This window comes from Pelodiscus sinensis, chromosome 3, assembly GCF_049634645.1.
Source record: "Pelodiscus sinensis isolate JC-2024 chromosome 3, ASM4963464v1, whole genome shotgun sequence".
NCBI lineage: Eukaryota > Metazoa > Chordata > Testudines > Trionychidae > Pelodiscus > Pelodiscus sinensis.
In genome coordinates this window covers 182,954,750-182,966,663 of record NC_134713.1, presented here as the reverse complement: position 1 = coordinate 182,966,663, position 11,914 = coordinate 182,954,750, and the positions used below count along the sequence as shown (strand labels likewise).

Here is an 11,914-nt window from a genome sequence, read left to right as displayed (position 1 = left end):
CAAAAGTAGTCACAGAGAAGGAATTAATTGATAACTGTTATTGATTTTTTATGTGTTTAAAAATACAGGTTTGATTTAACAATCACTCTTAGTAATCCTATCAATTTCAGCTTCATATGAAGCCTTTGTTTAACATTGTGTGTACTCATATTGAGTGTGTTTGAACAACCAAAAGTGCATTTCCCTCTATTTTATCTTGTGAAATAATGGTGTGAGCAAGCTATATAAATGAGAAACACTTAACAACACTTGACACTATTTAATACTTCTCTTCAAAGCACTTAATTAATTCATATCTATTAATTCTTTGCAATAGTCCTATGAATTAAATAACGTTCTCATTTTATAAATGGGGAAATAAGGAAAATAGATTGAGTGACTTGACCAAGGCTATATGGAGGAAGTCTGTATTAGTCAGAATAAGAACAGAGCAATGTTTGGTTCTCAGTTTTATACTTGAGTAACTCGAACATATATAGCATGAAATGTTGCTACTATTAATGGCATTTGTTAGATTTGTTAAATTGTAATTGTGTATGTACATGCTTTTGGTTTAAATTGTATTATTTCATTAAAATAAACTCTTCTAAAATACTCCAAATTAAAAAAACATGAGTAATTTACATCATGTTGCTTTATTGCAACTTATGAATACATAGGTCCCAATCTTGCAAACATGTACACACCTAATTCTGCTCATATGTATAGTACGTTTGGTTTAAATCTGACTATTTGCATGGGTAAAGTTAATTCTGCATAAGTGTTTGCAGCCTCGAGGCCTTATTTAATAGAATTGCTACCTTTATGTACCTTATAATGATAACCACAAGTTTTTCTTTTTTTCCCCTTCACAGGACTGCAAAGTATGCCAGGGGATTATGTGTCTCGGGGTAGTCCAATGGGTATGAATATGGGACAGCCAAATTATACCCCACCCCAGATGCCCCCACATCCTGCTCAGCTGCGTCATGGGCCCCCCATGCATACCTACATTCCTGGACATCCTCACCACCCAGCAATGATGATGCATGGAGGACCACCCCACCCTGGAATGCCAATGTCAGCATCTAGCCCCACAATGCTTAATACAGGAGACCCAGCAATGAGTGGACAAGTGATGGACATTCATGCTCAGTAGCTTAAGGGAATATGCATTGTCTGCAATGACAACAGACTTCAAATATTGTCTTTCTGCAATGACTATGGAGTTCCATTCTTGGCATCTACTTTGGACCAAGGAACGATCCTATTCTTCCCAGGGACCCTGGAAAGCAGGAAACACCATCTGAAGTCAACTTCTGGGGACATGCTAAATAATGATCTAAGACATGAAGAGAACAAAGAGTGAAATATTGTAAAATGCTATTATACTGTTATCCATATTACGTTGTTTCTTATAGATTTTTTTAAAAAAATGTGAAATTTTTCCACACTATGTGTGTTGTTTCCATAGCTCTTCACTTCCTCCAGAAGCCTCCTTATGTTAAAAAGCCTTACAGTTATCCTGCAAATGACAGAAATGGCTTATTTGCAGGATTTTTAGAGCATTAAAATAACTATGTCAGGCAAAAGAATCTTTCTTCTATCCTAGGATTTCAGCCATGCACACACACACTCTCACTCTCTCTCTCTCTCTCCTTCTTTCTTCCTTCCTTCCTCTCTCTCTCTAGCCTGGGGCATGAATTTGCATGTCTAATTCATTTACTCACCATATTTGAATTGGTCTGAACAGATGTAAATCGGGAAGGATGGGAAAAACTGCAGTCATCAACAATGATTAATCAGCTGTTGCAGGCAGTGTCTTAAGGAGACTGGTAGGAGGAAGCATGGAAACCAAAAGGCAGTGTATTTGAAGCCTAATTGTCACATCAGAGCATCATTGTCCCCATTCAGCAACACTTATACATCACTTCCTGTTTTATGCAGCTCAAAACATGAACTGAAGATTTATTTTTAATATGTTGACTTTATTTCTGGGCAAAGCATCAGTCGTGTGCATTTTTCCATAGTCCCTTCATGGAGCGTTTATGTATACATTGTAAATAAATTTTGTGCAAAAAGGACTGGAAAAATGAACTGTATTATTGCAATTTTTTGTAAAAGTAGCAGTTTGGTATGAGTTGGCATGCATACAGATTTACTAAGTGGGATAAGCTAATTATACTTTTTGTTGTGGTTAAACAAATGCTTGTTGATAGCCTTTTTTCTATCAAGAAACCAAGGAGCTAATTATTATTAATAATAATCATTGCACACTGAGTCTTAGAGTTTCTGATTGAAACAGTTTGGATTGTATAATAACTCAAAGCCCAGTTGTAGTAGTCTGAGTGCAGTAATGAAATCTGAATCTAAAATAAAAACAAATTATTTTTTGTCATGCTGACTCCACTGCTTGGAAAATTTGTTTGCTGCCCCCCCTCAAAATATTTGTAATGATTTTCTAGTAATATGTGAACCCAAAATCTGTAAGATTAAACTTAAAAAAGATTGGCTTATAATTGCTATTTAAATATCACTCATAATACATTATTTAAAAGTAATGCTACTCTGTTTTAAAAAAAAACCTTCTGACAGTTTACACTGTAAATTGTCAGAATAACTGCAAAAATTTAACATCCAAGAGTATTAGCTGCAGAATATTAGATGCATATTTTAAATTCTCCCTGAATTACATCTCTAATATCTTATTTACATTACTTGAATCATTGATGGATTTAAATTTCTTTCTTTAACTGAGTATTTAGAAAAAATTTAAAACCTTGCATGAAATAAGTGCATATTTATAAGTAAATTAACTACTCAAACTAAGGATGATAGACTTTTTAAATCTAATGCTCATAAGTAAGTTTTGTGCTCTGATTGGCTGAAGACTGATCATTAACCAATTTTCCAGTACAGCTGTACTTTCTGCACTGCAGCCAACTAGTTAAATAGTACAAAATAACATGTTTAGGCTGCAGTACCTTATAATTTTCTTTAAATAAAATCACAGCTATAAAAAGCATTTCCTAAGGGTAAGGAAAATATACAAATATTTTTAATTAAGACAAATTCATAAAAAAAACCAAAACCTCTAGTGATTGCTTGATAAACAAAAGGTAGTGTTTGAACCGGAGCTAGCAAAACCTGCCAGTCAAATAGATGTCACCCCATAAACCCGCCCTGAACAATTCTATTTTCTATTTGAAAAGAGGAACCAGTTATTCGGTGGGTTTAGTAGGTGATATTTGATTGACTGGCCTACCTGCTGGAGCAGTTCTGTGCCCTTTCACCTTTTGTTTATTGGCGTGTGCTTCAAAAGTCTCCCTTCTAAATACACCTCCCTTTTGTGACATTAAAATAAACCTTTAACCAGAAGCCTCCCCACTCTTACTCCCAGAGCAGGATTTTTTTAAAACCCAATCTAGAAGAGAGAGCTGCGTTCAGTCTGGAAATAGTCCTCTGGATTGGAATCCCTCCTGATAGGTGGTTACTAGCAGTTAATGGCCATTTGTTTACTTTTTCCATTAAATAATAAATGTGTTTTAAAACTACTACTAACCATCCATTTCTCCCCCACTGCTTACAGTCAGGTCCCAGCAAAAGACTCCATGGGACTGATCCTCCACTACCTCTGGAGGGGGTTTACACTAGTAAACTTGACTTTATCCTAGCTACCCCAGGGCCACAGGGTGGAGAATCCACTCACTGGATGTATAGTGTGCCTGGTGCTGGTTAAAAAGGGGGAGTTAATTGAGGAATATAAAGGCAGCTGAGGGTCAGGCTGGCTTCTGGAGCCCAGTGAATTCAGAAAATCAATCAGTGGGTCTTTCCCCACCTCTTCTCCTCCCTTCTGTTTTTTTCACCCTTCTTCCCCATTTCCCCCTCATAGCTTTTTAAAGGGCCATTCTACCGATTGCACATTTCTGATCCAGTCTCGTTAGTTTATAATAATGTCAGTTCTGTGCCAAAATGGGAATGCTCAGAGCTGGGTTTGCTGCTGCTTTTCTTCTCTTCTTCTTTTTCTTCCTCTCTCTCTCGCTCTCTCTTTTAATGTTTCCTAAAAGACAAAAACAAACCGCCCTGCAGCAAACAAAGAGCACACGCGTTTGTGCCTTTCTTAGGGGTGGGGAGAAGCCTCACAAAAGGCTCCTTCCTGAATATGACTTTTTTTGGAGGGGTAAGGGGAGTTTGGTACATTTCAGATTAAAAACACTATTCGATCCCGAGACATTTAATCAGCTGTAATTATAACACATTCAAAACGAAGAATATGCTTGACAGTATTTTTATTGTTGTTGTTCATCGCGTGATGTTAGACGGCTTTGGAGGCACAGGAAAGAGAAGTAAACGGGTTACAAATAGGGAATTATCCCTCGTTTAGCATTAAAATTCATTTAGATAAAATTGCCACAAACATTTAAATGGGGAGATTAGTTCCCCCTCACGCCTTATTGCACTCTCTCAATGGCTCCGTTAAGAACATTTTACACGTTGGAAATTCCGTCTTCGCAGGCTGCTCGCTGTTTCCTAGCTACCCCACATTCAAAGGCTGCAAAAGAGAGAGGGGGGTGGGTGAAGAGAGAGAGAGAAAAAAAGGGGGGGGGGATTTTGGCAACCAGTTTGCAATTCATCCGCCGCGATCTGCCCCAACAGAGGGGGAAACAAATAGCTAGGGAGGCCCTTTTTTTTCCTGACTTTCCCCCCTCCCCCTCAGCCCTTCATGGCCAGGCCAACAAGGTATTTTCCAGCAGGGCGGCATGCTGGGTTGAGTTTGGAAGCAGCAAGTGATCGGGACTGACCTCCCCCCCTCCTTGGGTTTGCCGCTGGGTGCGGGGTGCGCACTCCTTTCCGCACGTAGCTGCGTGTTCTCCGCACCTTGAGCAGGCGCTTAAGAGCGATATGGGGGCGGGAGGAGCAGAAAGAGGGAACCGCGCTGGTAGGTTTTAAAAACAACAAAAACTCTCTGGCCGGCTGAGAAGAGCTCGGCGGCAGCTCCTCCTGCGCCCTCTCGGTCTGTGCAACCGCAGCTTCGACTGCCCTCTTTCGGGCATTTGGAAAAATGACTCGGCTCCCCCGGAGCCTCGGATTCCCCTGCCCCGAGAGTCGGGCTCCCGCCCGCGGGCGCTGGGAACACGGGGGACCCCGGGATTCGCGTAGCGGAGGAGATGCAGGGAGGGGATCCCCCGCCCGCCGCAGCAGCTCGCGTCTCCCATCGCCAAGAGGGGGACCCCCCCCACTGCAGCGGATCCCCCGGACCCGGGGCCCCGTCGGGCTCTTCTCTCGCTCCCCCCGGCTGAGAGGGGGGCATGTTCCGCTCATCGGCAAGAGAGCAACCCCCCTACACACACACACACTGTTCCTTGCACATTGATGTGGGGGAGAGGCTGGGGATCGCCTGGAATGAGTTCAGCCTACCTGGCGGGGGGTGCAGGAATCCCGGCAATGGGGCGGGGGGAGGAAGGAGCCGCGGCCATGAACTTTAAGGCCATGTGCTTCGTTTGACACCCTGCCCTCCCCAGCCGGCCAGCCCCGGCGCTCTTAGCCGCGCCGCGCTTTACGCGGGGGAGCCCCGGGAGCTCGGCGTTCGCAGCGGGCCGAGGGCGGCAGCTGCCGCTGCCTGGCCCGGAGGGCGGCCTCCCGGCGCCCCGCTAGATGCCTGCCGCCGCGCCAGCCCCCTCGCGGGGCGAGCCCTTCACCCCAGGCCGCTCAGCTGTGCCGCTCGCTGGACTCAGATCGCTGCGCCGCTCGCTGGACCTGGCCCCCTTCCGGCCCGGCGGCCCAGCCCGGTCCTTTCCCAGCGCGGGGCGAGGGGAGGAGAAGAGGGAACAAAAATAGGGCCAGGTGGTGACAGGAGCCGAGGAGCAAAAATTCCCAGCCAGCGTTTGAGGGGCAGTGGAGAGGGGGGCACTGCGGGATGCGGGGCCGTCTGGAAGGAGCCACCGATCGGTGCTTTCCGTGGGGGTCTAGCTAGGGCCGCCCTGCCTGGCTAATCACTCTCCAAGGAAGGGTCATTTGTGCTAAGCGCGGCTGTAGAAAAGCGGGTCACCTTGTTGGCGAGCAAAGAGGGGGAGGGGAGGAAGAGTTTCTCTTACTGCGGGAAGGGGGAGGGGGTCCAGACCAGATGCCAAACGGACTTTCGGCAGGAGGGGGTTTGGCCTTTTTCTCAGAAGGGACGCTGGGGGCTGGCAAGGAGCACATGAGCTTGCAGCCAGAGCCACGGGCGGGGCGCGGTAGTTTGCGAGGCAACTCGCGCAGGAGCGCTCATGGAGTCGGAGCTCAATCCGTTCTGTCTACACACACTGACCGGGCACTGACTTTGCATCACTCCCCGAGAGAAGGGAGGTGAAAGCCCCGGAGGGAAAAGACTTTACTTTTAAAACTCGCCTGTCTATGGGCGTCATTCTCCTCCTCTCTCTCCCCCCCCCCCCTCCAGCAGGCACATCCTTGCCCTACAGCGGGAGTGGGGGAAAGACTCTTCTTCTGATCCTATTCTCTGCGGGCAGTTGTCCAGAGGAGAGCACATTCAGGCAGGTACAGCCACCGAAGCAGTGCTGGGCCGACGGCTCCCTCTCTAGTGCCAAAGAGAGCTTTAGGCGCCGTCAGGATGAGAGGGAGGGGCAGCTTCTTACCTTTGATCCTCTGCTTGCCGGAGTGTGGGCAGCCTCTTTGTGTCGGATGGAATCCCCCGCAAGGTGTGTGTGTGCCTGGAGCCCGGCCAGCGATCCCCCCACCCCCACCTCGGAGCTTTTACATTCACTCCCAGAAGCCGAGCTGAGCGCTGCGAGCGTGTGTGCCCAGCGGTGCCATGCCAGGGCAAAGCGGCTGGTTGGCAGCCCCACCCAGGCATGCTTGGGACAGCAGGCATCCGGGTGCGCAGGGACAAGTGGCACATTTCAGTGTCCGTGTGTTTATTCTTCACAAGGCACCATCTTGCCTAAACAGCCATCAGGGCACCCTGGGCTTGGCCCGTCTATCACGCTAGGTTACACACCAGCTGCCTTCCTGAACTTGCCTGGAAAACTGAAACTGCAGGGTATTGACCTGGCTCCAGGGCCTCGTTAGCTTGCCTGAGAAAAACACCCTATTTGTTTCCCTTAGTTTAGGATAGCTGGAGTCCTCATGAGCTTCTTGGGCTCATTACAAAGCTCTGCTAGGGACGCAGAGCAAGCAAGCTGTAGGCAAACGCCAGTAAAGCGAGGAAAGGTGGCAGAGCGGGATGTGCTTTTGCCTTGCTCCCTGAGATACGTGCAGAAAAGGAGTTAATACTCTTGGAGCAGTCAGCTTTGTATTTTATGTGTGGACAGAGAAAAATTTCCCTGGTCTTTAGTGTGTGAAATAACTAAATGTCTGCGTGGCAGCTGCTTCTAAAGCCGAAACTAAACTCTTTGGAAGAAGGGGAGAAGAGTGAAAGGCGAAAGAAAGACTTCACCCCCCCCCCTTTGGTGCCATTTTGGATGTCAGCTGTTTCCTTGGTGACTGTGTTCAGCCCCCAAAGCCCCTGGGCTCCTGGATTGTTCGAAAAAAAGCCTGCTATTTCTGCACCATCATTTATCACTGTCACCGCATAATGATTCCCCTTGCAGCTCCTTATTGATGTTTGTAATTGCATTATCTCATAAGGGGTGGGGGGAGTGATCAATGAAACCGAGCCGTGCATGCTGGGGTCAGAGGCTGCCCAAGTACGGTTTGTCCCGTTTTCATACAAGCACTCATTATCTTTCATGCAAAAAAGGGGGAAAAAATCTCTGAGCTGGTGTTGACCCTGTAGGACATCCCGGCGCTGTGCGAAAAGACCGCGGTGTGTGTAACCTTTCGCAGAAAGAGGCCAGACCGAGTACCTGTCTTGCATCTCAACGACATAAGTTGTAGCCACTGGCTGGGGAGGGAGCCCCCCCCCCATGCCGATCGAGATTGGGGAGTCTGCCCCGCACACCTTTCCTCCAAAGTGGGCGCAACAGCTCTCCCCCAGTGCACCGAGCGCTCGGGAACATACGGCGAAACCGACAAAGAGCCCATCCCTACTTTACACAAGCAGCGTTAATCCCCACTTTTCTGACCGACGCGCCGGTTTCATTAGCGCGAGCTGGAGCGCCTGGTGGTTAGAGCGCTGCATTTTCGGTAGGTGACGGGTGCGGGTGGAAGAATTAACGCAATAAATAAATAATTGTTTAAAGCCCCACCCAAAATAAAACAAACAGAACAACTCCTCTCTCCCCCCGAACAAATCAACGGCGCGGGGTTGGTTTTGGTTTTGGTTTTTTGTTGGTTTTTTTTTTGCGTGTGAAATAAGCAAGCAGCCTCGCCAAGTCCAGCAGAAGTGCATGTGGTTACATTGAAGTAGCGAAAAAGCATGACACTCTAACGTTGTGTCGAGTCTGTGCAAGCTTAGGGGGGAACTGAAGTCATCTTGGTGCAGAGACTGCTACATGATGGGGGGGAGACACAAAGAGGGAGGGGAAAAAACTCCCAGCGAAAATGCGTTATTGGACGGTGACAGGGATATGTAAACAGTGAAAACTTGTTTTGTTTTAGCCAAAGGAAGGAGACAGATCCAACTTAGCGTGCCACGTTGAAGTAAGAGGCTTCGTTTCTAAAACCTATCCGCTGTCTTTAATTAGCTTTTTATTTTAATTTGGGGAAGTGAAGAATGTTAATCTAAAGACGATCACATCCTACATAAAGAGAGAGTAACACTATTAAAAATAAAATGTGGCCAGACGAGGATTCCCTCCAGCCCTTTGGTATCACACTACGTCCAAAAGATTACCAACAAAGTAAAGATTAACTCCCCCCACCTCCTGGTAAAGCAAAATTAAGTCCATGTGTTGCACTCTAAAGTTAAAAGAATTATTTCTGGGCTACACTCTTGGGCTTAGTTAAGTATTGATATGATTATTCTCCTTCTATGGAATATTTTATTGGCGTCCATATAAAAAACAAAATAGAATTTTTAAATAGCTTTCTCAATAAGACCACACAAATGTAAGAAAACAAATATTCTATAGCGATAAGGAGAGAGCAAATCCAGTTTAACTATCCGTTTACTTTTGTTAATTTGCTACACCTTTGAACGAGCGTTGTTAAACCTTTCTATTTGATTTTGGAAAATTCACAATATTCTAATAAATTAGCCTGGAACTAATACATTTCTCGTATAAATCAAAACTCTTTTTGTTCGCTATATTTTTAATTTCGGTGACTCATTTTTTTGCCACCAGTGCGACTCGGTGCTACAATGATGTATTTAGATAAAGGCCAGTTGCTTACTTTTTAAAAACATATTTTATTTCACTTTTAAAGTAAAAATAACCGCAACTGCTAACTAGTAGGAATTAATATACACACTTCAAATTCCCATGTGAACTAATCCAACGTAAGGGTTTTTTTTCTTTCTCTAATTATAGTTTGCAATCTTGAGCTACATAGTTTAAAAAATTGTGCTTTAGACCACGGTTAAAATAGTGAAAAATTAGTCTCCTTTCAGAAATTATTTATTTATGGAACGAACATGATTAAAACATTTTAAAAAACACACAAACTGCAGCTGCAAAAAAGAGGAAAAAACCAACCTCCCGTGATTTACGATTATTAAATCTTTGATTGCCATGTTAATGTTTCTTTTTCTACCTTTCATTTGCATTTTAATCTATCGAATCTTTACTATTTTGCTGCCTCCTAGTCGAGTGATTGATTACAGATCTCAAAGAAAAAAAACAACAACAACCAAGCGTTGCAGGAGAGCTTATATTCCCTTCCCCCCCTCGCTGGTTAGATTTCTGAACCTTCCTCAGCAATGTTAATGCAAGCAGGACAAATTAATTATGCTTTTTGAAATGTCAAAGGTATAAATAAAAATGTGTTTTGCCCCCTCCCTTTTCACGAATGTGAATACTTTTTCCACCCCGCTTGTTTTAAAAGCGAGAAGGAATCATCCCGGTAAAGTACAATTAAAAACATAGGCGCAGCCTCGTGACTGTAAATAAATATCGGTGCATATGGAGTGTTGTTAAACAATTTAAAAAAAAAAAACGCTAAGTGAGGATTTCAGCAGCCCAGTCCCAGGTATTCCGGGCGCGGGTTTAGCCTGAGATCTGGAGTTGGCAGCTCACAAAAGCCAAACCGTGCCTGGCTATGAAGTCGAGAGGCCAGGAGTAAAGGCAGAAGGAAGAGAGGCAACCTCTCGCCTGCCTGTTTTCTTTTCTGCCCCTTCGGCTGTTACCCCCCAGAGCAGGGCGCTCCTTCGGGCAGGCGCTGCTGTAGGCTGGGTGGTGGGGAGGGGCTGGGCGAGGTACTGTCCGAGGGCGCATGGGATAGAACGCGATGGGCCGCCCAGCTGTCCCTGGGAGAACCCCTCACCCCTGGCAGGCTCCCGCAGCAAAGAGGTGCTGCTGGGCAGGGGGATTCCCACACAGCAGGGCTGCCAGGAGGAGGAGGGAGACGAGCAGCAGGAGGCGAGGAGGGAACCTGAACAGACATTGTAGGCTGTGGAGGGAAGCCCCCTCCCCCTCCAGCCCTGCCCCACAGACAGAGGGTGCCATCCGGGCGTGCCCAAGAGATCCACCCGCATCGCAGTGGGGAGGTTCGCGGGCAGGACACACTGAACAGCGAAGGCAGAGGCGCCTGGGATTTGATTGCCAGAGCTTCTTCCTTCCACTACAGGGAGCTGGTATCATACAGTTCGCGCAGCTCTCCCGCCGGCACGTTAGCGATTTGTAACTCACATCCGCGGGGTCCCTGGGACAAGAGTTTCCAGATTGTCACCGGAGGGGGGGGGGAAGGAATGACCCCCCTCCCTTTCCTCCTGCCTGCACACAACGAGCCTCAGCCTGACCGCCCTAAGACGTGACAAATCCCCCTTGGGGCGGGGAGGCTGGAAAACCAGAGGGGAAAAGCGAGACAGCAACACGGATCGGGCTCCCCGAGGCTAGAAATGACCAGAGCGGGCTATACCTTCAGGCTCGGAGACAGATCCGTGTGGACAAGCGGGCAGGCAGGACAGCATGATTTAAAGGCAAAGGGATGGCGGATGATTAAGAAAGTAATAGTCAGGTGTCCCCTCCACTCTAGTTTTATTGGGGGGTAGTAACTACTGGATGTATTTATGACCGGAGCGATAGAATAAAGATAATGACCACAACCTCAAGATAAATGCTTACGCCCAGGGCTGGTCAATTCTTTTTTATTTAAGCGAGTGATCCTGGAAGGTGAAAGCCATCTTCTCCCCACCACAAAGATCCGTCTTGGTTTCCCATCGCATTAGCCACATGCCATGCAAATAAATACGGAGCTTCTGGTGGGGACGGGCGGGATTTATTTCAGGCAAAGGAAGGGGGGGGGGAGAGAAATACACCCCGCCTAAATTCCTGCAGCCGCTGCTGTGCCCCCACCTTTGCTTTCAGGCGAGCTCCTGAGCATCCGCCGCTGAAAGCATCCACGTCTGAACTCCTCGTGTGTTGATGGATAGAGAGGGAGGCTCGAGGAAAATAATGTGACAAACTGGCCCCTCTGCTCGCTGGACGCGGCGCGGAGAAGAGGGTGGAGAGGTGGACAGCAGGGGGGTTGGGTGTATTTTGGACCTAGTCAAAGCCTTGGAGTGCACCCTGGTTCTCCCTCGCCCCCTCCCCCGGCCACGGACCCTCAGCACCTGGTTTGGTTTGGAAGGAGGCTGTACCTCCGTGGAAACGCTCGGCGCTCCTCCTCAGCCCGCCTACCCCAAGAGGTCCCCGAGCCAGCTGGAGGAATGGAGTGACCTTGCCAGTGGATGGCCAAGGTCAGAGCAGAGCAGGCTGCTGCAGGTGTCAGCAGCGGCTCGGCTCCTCTCCACCTGATGTGACCTGATCCAATAATAGTCACGGTGTGAGCCTTTAATGAGGCGCCCGGTGGGAGCTTATCGGCCCCCACCTGCTCTGTGCGCTAAGAGCAACAGACCCGA

General features: G+C 47.2%; 1 protein-coding gene and 1 long non-coding RNA gene across 6 annotated transcripts in view; one reads left to right on the top strand and one right to left on the bottom strand.

Moving 5' to 3' along the window:
• The window catches only part of MEIS1 (Meis homeobox 1), a 146,547-nt gene extending 144,170 nt beyond the window's left edge, over positions 1-2,377 (top strand). For 3 of the 5 annotated variants that reach the window (XM_006114089.4, XM_006114090.4, XM_075925570.1), the window contains exon 12: positions 855-2,377. In XM_006114089.4, coding sequence (XP_006114151.1) covers positions 855-1,138 — 284 coding nt within the window. In that variant the 3' untranslated portion in view covers positions 1,139-2,377. The remainder of the gene's footprint in view (positions 1-854) is intronic. The other 2 variants (XM_006114091.4, XM_006114094.4) reach the window with 1 other exon arrangement.
• A 1,876-nt stretch (positions 2,378-4,253) lies between these two features.
• Positions 4,254-6,505, bottom strand: LOC142828070 (uncharacterized). The gene is made up of 2 exons (XR_012903010.1): positions 5,398-6,505; positions 4,254-4,531 (listed from the first exon to the last, which is right to left on the bottom strand). It is a non-coding gene; the product is annotated as an uncharacterized LOC142828070 (long non-coding RNA).
• Positions 6,506-11,914: the final 5,409 nt, after the last annotated feature.